At 39.4% G+C, this 9938-nt stretch overlaps 1 protein-coding gene across 1 annotated transcript; it reads left to right on the top strand.

The window, feature by feature from the left end:
- Positions 1-723: 723 nt before the first annotated feature.
- Positions 724-8853, top strand: nptx2b (neuronal pentraxin IIb). Its single transcript, XM_053640411.1, has 5 exons — positions 724-1140; positions 2470-2689; positions 2916-3157; positions 3360-3539; positions 7900-8853. Exons 1-5 carry the CDS (start codon positions 724-726, stop codon positions 8125-8127), a joined length of 1287 nt encoding a protein of 428 aa, XP_053496386.1. The 3' UTR covers positions 8128-8853.
- The last annotated feature ends 1085 nt before the right edge of the window (positions 8854-9938 follow it).

The following is a 9938-nucleotide window of genomic DNA, read 5'->3' as shown; positions in this document are numbered from 1 at the left end:
AGGTGGACCCACTGCCTGTCTGGCTGTATTTACTGCGCATACTCTGGCTCCAAGGTCTCTACTGCACAAACTCTGGCTCCCATTTTGACCCAAAATAGGCTTCCAAAACGCACCATAGGAGTGAATGGCGCCATGTTGTCCACTCATATATACAGTCATTATTTAAAACTGACCCTTGTTACAACTGACCCCACTCTCCCCTATCAGTATATCACATTAACTGGTTTGCACCATCAAGCACTGTGCTCCAGGCTATTCATAAAGTAAACTGACAACTTTTAAAAGTATACAAGCTGTAGTTTTTCCTCAAGATCTCGTCAGCATTTTCTATTTCCTCATTGTGGGGTTTCATTGGTCCATTACTTCACGCGCACTCGAAGTGACGTAAATACTATCATCCTGTCGGGAGGGGAAGTGAGGCTTTAATCTTACAACAGTCTCTCAGCGCGAGCGCAGGACTGAGAGGGGAATCGTACTGAGAACAAAGCCTCTGATGAAATGGGTTTTTACTAAAGAAATGACTCTAAAGACTTATAACAGCTGAGGACTCTGATAGCGCGCGTGCATGAGAGACAACCGTGAAAAGTTGACCCTGATTCTCTGAGGTGGAGATTTATCATCATCACCATCATCTAAACATCAACATCATTAGGCTATTGCATCATTATTTATTATTATTATTATTATTATTATTATTATTATTATTATTATTAATCTCCGAAGATGAGGCGTCCTTCCGTTTTGCTCATGTGCGTCTTTACCATCACGTGCGTAAAAGCAGTGCACGAGCAGGAGGACAAGGAGAGGCGCTTTTTGTGCACCGTGATCCCCGTTGATAAAGACCCGATCTGTCCCGTCCAGGTGGAGTTTGCTCAGAGTGTTCAGGGTGAAGGTTTGAGGAAGACGGTGATGCAGCTCCGAGAGACTGTTCTCCAACAACAAGAGACTATAACCCAGCAACTGGGTGCCATCAAAGAGCTCACATCCAAACTGTCCCAGTGTGAGAGCACCTCGGAAGAGTCTTCATCGTGGAGGAACGGTAAAGACACGATGGACGATGTCCCAAGAGATCCAAACGAAACTCTGGACGCGCTGGGTAAGACCATGCAGAGTCTGAAGGACAGGCTTCAAAACCTGGAGGTGAGAGGGACTGCTCCCACAGTTAAGCCCAAGTATACCCATTATAAATATATATATATATATATATATATATATGTGTGTGTGTGTGTGTGTGTGTGTGTATATATATATATATAATGTCAGGTGTATAAGATATGTCAGGTGTGGCTGATCCCTGCTCAAAACAAAACAAAACAATACAAACCCTCATAGAATTTGTAATGGTTTTAATGGTTATAATGGGAATTGTACTGGTTTTGAATGGAAACTGTAATGGTCCCTGTAGGACTCTACTGGTAATTTGTTGCCTTCTATTGGTGGCGTGTTATGTCTAGTGGATAATATTAAGGACAGGTAATGGTTTTAATGGTTAGCTGATGGTTTGTAATGGAATTTGTAGAGGAAACCATTAGAATTTATGTGAAGGTTTCTTCTGTTTTGTTCTCAGATCAAATGATTTGCACTAATATTATTAAATACTTTTCTGTTTTGACTTGTTTACAATGCCATATATATGTAAAAAAACACACACACACACACACACACACACAGAGTATAAAGTAAAGACATTACAATAAATTTAATAACATGTCAGTTATGGATCATACGTGAAATGTTGTCCAGCAACACTGTATTGTACATGTACTGACATTATAGCCCATACAATAAATTTGTCCTGTAATCTTGTTTACTGTTTTTAAGAGCTTTTTAATTTTAGTAATTAAGTGTAGGCGGTGAGGATTTACAGGGATTATCCCCCATCTTATTCTATCTATATCTCTTACCCCGGGGAAGCCCTCACACTATTGTAGTTAGTGAACAGTGACAGTTAAATTATTAGTCCACTCCTACAGCAGATGATAACACATTGCGCAAGAAAGTGAATGAAGTAATTGTAGTATTTAATTTTTTTTTATTATTTTGTTTTACAGTGTCTGTGAGGCTTAATGATTAATTGATCCACATGATTCTTATAAAACCCTTGATTTGATTCAGAGGCTCTCATTAGCCCCAAAAATATAGTAAGTTTAATGCTTTTTTAGCCAGGCGTGCGACAAATTATCACAGTATTACTGCATTATTTATCATGCATAGGTCTAAATATGGGGGACTGGCATGAATTTGGTGTGGTTACTCAAAATTATTGTGTTACATACATTGTGTGACATACGTTTCACTGTCTTAAATTGATCTCAGAATCTACTGATTTACTTTCCTGTTCATAGTGATAATGATAATGTATTGTGGGCATAACTCAGTATTCATATATAAATCGTATCATGTTCTCATCATGTATCATAAATAATAGATTTATAAAATTTTCTGTATATATATATATATTGTTTACAGCAACAGCAGATGCGAGCTAGCCTTTCTGGAGCTCCATTTCCCAGTGAGCTGCGAGAGCTGCTGCAACGTAGGCTGGGCGATCTAGAGAGCCAGCTCCTGAGCAAAGTCAATGAGCTGGAGGAAGAGAAGTCACAGCTGTACAACGAGACATCTGTTCATCGCCAGCGAACAGAAAACACCCTTAACACCCTCATTAACAGAATCTCTGACCTGGAGAAAGGTATTCACAACCATTTATACATTTGATGTATTACTTCTTAGATCCATTCATCCTCAGTTTTCCCACTGCATCACCGTTGAATTTTTTATGCAGTTATGAATGTTTATTTGACAGGAAATTGGATGTCTATGGCACTGGAACAGTTAATGCCTATTTTGCTGTTATACAGAAAGCTATGTTTCCCATCAGAGGTGACCCATTACTAATTCACACTCTCTGCCAGCAGGTACAGTATTCAAGTCCCCTGAGGATTTTAAACTCTCCCTACCCCTGCGCACAAACTACCTTTTTGGCCGAGTGAAAAAGAGCCTGCCAGAAATGTATGCCTTTACCGTGTGCATGTGGCTCAAGTCCAGTGCCAGCCCTGGCATTGGGACCCCTTTTTCTTATGGTGTCCCCGGGCAAGCAAACGAGATTGTGCTGATTGAATGGGGCAACAATCCAATCGAGCTACTCATCAATGACAAGGTAAATATAATTGTTTTCAAGCTATTTCTGTGAAACCATTTCAGTCTTCTTGGGCTGAAAGCATCATAAGTTGGTAATTATTTGAAAAATGTATATAGCTGAAAAGAACATTTACATAATAACATTTAAATCGAGCATAGTCATGATTCACATTCACACAGTTATGAATTTTCTCACCCTTCCACCTTCCATCCATATGGAGGTGGCACAGTTACCTCTGTCTCTGAATGATGGACGATGGCACCACATCTGCATTACCTGGACTACCAGAGATGGTTTGTGGGAGGCCTATCAGGATGGCCAGAAACTGGGATCAGGGGAGAACCTGGCCCCATGGCACCCCATCAAACCTGATGGAGTCCTCATTCTGGGCCAGGAACAGGTGAGAATAGCAGCAATCGTGTTGCAAGAAGGAAATACTTGAAAGAATGCACATGCATACATCTTAAGCAGAAAGTGTGTTTCACTTTTTACGCGTATGCTAGGAACAGCGAACAGTACGCGTGATGCAAATTTCGTCATCAGCAGAGTATGCGCATACTGTACGCACACTGCCCGATTTTTGTAACTATGTCACCAGGTCGCACATGCACATGTAATTCTCTTGCACTATTTAGTTGTTCCACAAGGCGGCAACAATGACCCAGGACCATTAATTCTCAAGGTAGTTGAAGAAAAAAACGGAATAAACGGAAGAGATGGAAATGAATGCGGGTTAGAAAGAAACCACATTTGTATAATTCCAGTATTAAAGTGCACCTATTATGGTTTTTCAGATATTATCTTTCATGTAGTGTGTTATAGAGCTGTTTGTGAATGTAAAAAGTCTGCAAAGTTTCAAAAATCAAAGCGCACGACAAACGGAGTTATTGACTCCCAAAAGAAGGAACCTATTCGGAACAGCTGAAATGAGTCATTTGTAATTCCAGACTTAATTCCTGCACTAACCTACGTAGGTTTGTAACAAAAAACCCACCTCTTGTCTTCATCGGCTGCTCGCAAAGAGACGGCACTGAACCTCGTTATGGTAGTGGACGTTTCCTTTTTGAAACAAGCTGACAGCGGTAGACCAGTCACAACAAACTGGGACATCTGACCAATCAGAGCAATTCAGAGTATGCTCTCTGAAAGGAGGAGTTTAGAATGAATCAGTTAGAACGGATCATTTAATGAGTTGTTTGTGACACTGGGGGAAAAAGTTAATGCTGCAGTTTAAATTATGAGCACATTAAAGTGTTTTTTTGTTTTGTTTTGTTTTTTTACCTTAGATGCATGTAAATCTATTGTATGAGAACTTTAAAACAACCCAAGCATTGTTCTTCGTGTTGTTGTGATTCTTCTTCGATGTCGACCTTCACACCAAATAACCTGCTTTACTGCTCTGTACTGACTCTTGTAGGCCAGGAGGGGTAGTGCAAGTTGTCGTAACGCGTAACGCGCAAGCGTCGATCGTCTATGCGTACAATTGTGTGCATACAGTAGCGTAGGCGTAAAAAAACAAAGTATACCAGAGGCTTTAGTCACCTTTCCATCAGCTTGTCCTTTAATGGGAATTCCCATCTAAAGTTTGTTAGGTGACTCCTTGAACAGTCTGTACAGGATTTCGCTGAGTTTTTTTGTGATTTTTGCACTGCAAAATGCTTGATTTTGCTGCAGATTCTTTCAATATTTGTGATGCAACTTGAGGGGTTTTTTGTGTTTTTTTTTTTAAGGAAAAGTACTTGAATTGGAGAAATTGCAATTGCAAAAAATTGTTTTGCCTGGTCATTCGCAGTGATGTTTGTTGGTAAATGAAACCTTTCAGCTGTATTCATGTTAGATACATGTGAATCGAAGCAGGCTTTTGCTGAATGTGTGTTGTGAAGATGTCACATGGCACGTCTTGGTTCAAATCTGCGGTAATTTTTAAAAATTGCCTGAATATAGTGGAGTTTGCTTGATTTTGCGTTAATTTCTGCAATCGCAAAATCACGAAATCCTGAAGGGTCTGCTTAAAGACCCAAAGCACCGAATCACTGAGTTGTAGCTAGAATTATGTTAAAGTATTCGCAGACGTGACTCTTCAAACTGAAAATCATGTTTAAAATGTCTAACATTTAATATATTATTTGATTTGCTGCATTGTGTAAGGGATTTGTAGAGGAGGCGGATGCAAGTGCATATTTTATTTATGTGAAGTATAAACAAACAACCAAAACAGTGAAAACAAGAAACATAAACCTGAACAGAGGGAACTAGGCATAAACATACAGACTATAAGCGAGACTCTAACACATACAACACATAAACATGACAACAACAAAAGCTTGACAATAAGACGCTGAAAAACAGGAACTTATATAATGGTGCTAATCAAGTTGAAACGAGACACAGGTGAGAGTGATTGAGACATGTGACGTGTTGGGGCTGATGGGAAGTGTAGTTCAGCGCCCTTTGGCACTATCATGACAGATCCCCTCTTAACACGTGGCTCCTGAAGTATCTGAGATGTCTCTACGCTGATAAAGACCCTTGGGCTGACATGGTTCCTTGGGAGTGATACCCTTAGTGTAGCGGGCAGCAGGCAGTCGAAGCAAATTTTTTCCGCATAGCTAAGGTGTGGCATGACGTCCAAGGAGGAGCATGAGAGCGGAGCGACGACCATTGCGAAGCTAGAGGGGGAAGCGAAGTCCAAGGCAGAGCCAGAGTGGGGAGTGACGTCAATCACTGTGACAATAAACAATTGTGGGCATCTATGATCTCCAGTATACAGAAGAGGGCAGATAGCACTTTCCTCTGAGTGTGTTACTCTGCGCTGTGATGCCGCATGTGCAGCATTTCAAAAAAGATGAAGTTGGCTGGCTTCATGCTTCTCAGAGATAAATGTCAGCTAGCTAGTTAGCAAGCTGTGCATAGGTTGAAGAAATTTTTCTACACAGTTTGCTAGAGAGCTATACACTCCTCCACATGTGCTGCAATGGCAATTCTAGTGATGCAGGTCATAGAGACTTGGAATCATAAGGAAAGTCTGCCATCAGGAACTCTGTTGTTGCCTTTAACCATGGTATAAATATGACATCTAAAACGGTTGGAAATTTACCAGGATTGGAACCACAGTTCAGAATTCCACAGTTCAGTTGATTCGTGTGGCTGTCAAGTATAAAAACTGTTAATTGCCACTTTCACAATAACAAGCTGTTGGGAATCACTGCAAAAAAAAAAGCCCTTTGTGAGCATATTACAAATTGCAGCATCTCAACATATTTGAACTACAACTGGCATCATGTGTTGTGGTCAGATGAGACCAAAATTGAAATGTTTGATCATGTACACCATCAGCATGTTTGATGGCAAAAATGGACTTGAAAATAAGGGAAAGCACTTTATACCCAGTGTAAAATATGGAGGTGGATCAGTGATGATTTGGAGGGGTTTTGTGGCTGGTGGTTCAGAGGCTCTTGTGAAGAATGATGGTATCATAGATTTTGCATAGTACTAGGATATTTCAGCCAAAAGTCTGGTTGCCTTTGTCAGGATTTGGCCATAGAGCTTTCAACATGACGATGAGCCAAACATACTTCTAAATCAGCACAAAAATAGTGTGATGCAATGACCGTCTCATTCTCCAGATTTGAACCTTACTGAAAACCTATGGTCTGAATTAAAGAGGGAAGTCTGCAAGCACAAACCAAAGAATATTTATTTAAACATCTTTAGTAACCACATTATCCTGGTAAAGGTTGCATTGAGCTTATCCCAGGAGCATTGGGCATGAGGTGGGAATACACCTCGGATCCGATCCCACCTTGAATCGGGGACTGTGGAGTTCTCCATGGAGGCATGGAACAATTTCCCTCCAAATGTAGACATTACAGGAAGAGACTCAGTGCTGTTATTCTCTCTAGGACAGGTGTCACAAAATATTAACTGTAGGAGTACAGATCATTTTAAACCAGTGTTTTGTAGAAACATCACACTGCATAAAAAATTGTATTTGGAAAAAAAAAGTTAAATGAAACTAAAAAACACTTTTCAAGGAAACAAATTCTGCAGCACACTATATGTAGTCTAGTCATCAAATGACTCATTTGGATGACTCAAGCATTTGGAGTAGTGTCATTATGAAACTTACAGTCATACTGTATATTTGTAATGACAAAACAGTTGTAGTGTTTTCCATGCAATCAATCATCTCTTGAATGCCACAAACTATCTGAGTATTGTTTCTGACCATGTGCATCCCTACATGGCTACAATTTACCATCTTCTAATGGTTATGTCCAGCATGATAATGCAGCATTTCACAAAGCAAACCTCGTCTCAAACTGGTTTCATGAACATGACAATGAGTTCAGTGTTCTTCAGTGGTCTTCCCAGTCACCTGATATGAATCCAATAGAACACTTTTGGGTCGTGGCAGAACAGAAGTTTCGCAGCATGAAAGTTCACCTGAAAAATCTGAAGGAATTGCATGATGCAATCATGTCAACATGGACCAGAATCTCAAAGGAATGTTTCCACCATCTTGTGGAATCCATGCCATGAAGAATTGAGTCTGTTTTGAAAGCAAAGGGAGGCCCTAGCTAGTATTAATATAAGGTTCCTAATAAAGTGATGACATGTTGTCATGTTGTGCACATGTTATGCAGTTTCATTTCATATAGTATTGTGTTATCTGTAACACCTCCCAGTGTTTCCTCATTTAGGAAAGAATAAAGAAATAAATTTGTTTTAACGAGATCTGTCGTTTATGGCCTCAACAGGACATGGTCGGGGGCCGATTTGATGCCACGCAAGCCTTTGTTGGGGAACTGAGTCACTTCAACATGTGGGACCGGGTTCTCCGATCTGTAGACATCAGCGCCATGGCCAACTGCTCCTCCTACATGCCTGGGAATGTGGTGGCCTGGGCTGACAACAACATTGAGGTGTTTGGCGGTGCCTCAAAAGGGTCACTTGAGTTATGTGAAGACAGGATTTTTATCAATTAAAGACTTATATAAACTCAAACTGAGTCCCAAATACTTCTCCTTGTGTTTTGTGATTCTGTTTCATAATGCAGTATGTATTTTTAAAATAATGTTTGTATTTTATGTTACAGAATATGTGTGTGTGCTTTGGTAGGCTTAATATTAAAATAGTGTCATTTAAAAGGGGTTCACTAATGATGTGTGGACAGTGTGGTTTACTAACAGATCTGTATTAAGAAAATCCTTTTTTTAATGGATCTGGAGAAGATATCCAGGGAGGGGAGGATTTAACTATAGTAACTGTGATGTAGTTTTATTTGTTTTTTTATTTAGGACTTTTTAAAATTATTATTATTATTTTTAATAAACTCATAGAGTATGTCATGAATTTTAATGAAATATTATATAGGTTATTGTTCTGAGTCAGTGAATGCATTATGCAGTGGAAACATCTCATTATAACTTTCTGTAGAATTTAATCCAGGCAAAAAAATACTGTCATAAATCACACGGCCCAAATAATTTCCTCTAGTTGTATACACCTTTGTGACATATTTTGACATCCAAAATTAATGATAAAATGCAAACTTGTTTTTAAAGGGAAACTTGTGCGTTATGTTCAGGTTTGGCTCTGTAGTTTTGTGTTTATGATTAATGGTTCTCTTGCATTGTATGAAAGGCCTTTGTTGTAAAACTTTGTGCGAATGCTTATATTGCTGTTTACCAATGAGAGAATATATGAACATTTCTGAAGAATAAAAACACTTAAAACTTTTGCTCCATATTTGCAAAATCGATAGCTGTCAGTAATTCGTATCAAACCATCAGTTTTTCTGATAAATTTATGGCATTTGGCAGAAGCGCTTATCCAAAGCAACTTACATTTATCTCATTCATACAACTCAGCAGTTGAGTCTGTGCTCAAGGGTCCAGCAGTGACAGCTTGGTGGTGCTGGGATTTGAACTCACAACCTTCTGATCAGTAGTCCAACGTTAAGTACAACAATAAGTACTGAATAGTGGCCATGCATTTGACTAATTAACTAAAAAGTGCCATATGAATAGACACACACTGCTTGGGTGTGAGGGAATGAGTCCAAAGACACAGGTGGCTTTACAAGCATTAACTGGCATTAGGGCAATAAGACAAGCCCAAAGCCAAAGCTCATGGCTCTGAAACACAGCTGAATTGACTGGGCCTATAATGTATTTACTGTACATCATGAATTAATAATGCTCACATGTTTAGAACAGTGTTGTAATTAGCAACTCCAAATACATTCAAAATACTATATATAGTTTTAAAAAAAATACATATAAAGTTACAATAATTCTTATTTACACTCCTTAATTTAGCTGTATTTGGCTTTCTTTTGAGATAGTGGTAATGCCATGAACATACACTGATCAGCCATAACATTAAAACCATCTACCTAATATTTTGTAGGTCCCCCTTGTACCAGCAAAACAGCTCTGACCCGTCGAGACATGGACTCCACAAGACCTCTGAAGGTGTGCTGTGGTATCTGGCACCAAGACGTAGCAACAAATCCGTTAAGTCCTGTAAGTTTTGAGGTGGGGCTTCCATAGATCGGATTTGTTTGTCACACGAATGCTTCTTTGGATTAAGATCTGGAGAATTTGGAGGCCAAATTATCATCTTCATCTCTTTGTCATGTTCCTCAAACAATTCCTGAACAATTTGCAGTGTGGCAGGGTGCATTATCCTGCTGAAAGAGGCTACAGCCATTAGGGAATACCATTGCCATGAAGGGGTGTACTTGGCCCACAACAACATTTAGATAGGTGGTGTGTGTCAAAGTAACATTTAC

Source organism: Ictalurus furcatus, chromosome 13 (assembly GCF_023375685.1).
Source record: "Ictalurus furcatus strain D&B chromosome 13, Billie_1.0, whole genome shotgun sequence".
NCBI lineage: Eukaryota > Metazoa > Chordata > Actinopteri > Siluriformes > Ictaluridae > Ictalurus > Ictalurus furcatus.
The sequence above is the reverse complement of the archived record's forward strand: the minus strand, read 5'-3'. Positions and strand labels throughout refer to the sequence as shown.

Excerpts from the sequence above, each read along its gene's own strand:
- nptx2b (XM_053640411.1), top strand. The coding sequence starts at position 724 with ATGAGGCGTCCTTCCGTTTTGCTCATGTGCGTCTTTACCATCACGTGC. Across the intron at positions 3,158-3,359 it reads AGCTACTCATCAATGACAAG|GTGGCACAGTTACCTCTGTC; the intron begins GTAAATATAATT and ends ATCCATATGGAG. Across the intron at positions 3,540-7,899 it reads TCATTCTGGGCCAGGAACAG|GACATGGTCGGGGGCCGATT; the intron begins GTGAGAATAGCA and ends TGGCCTCAACAG.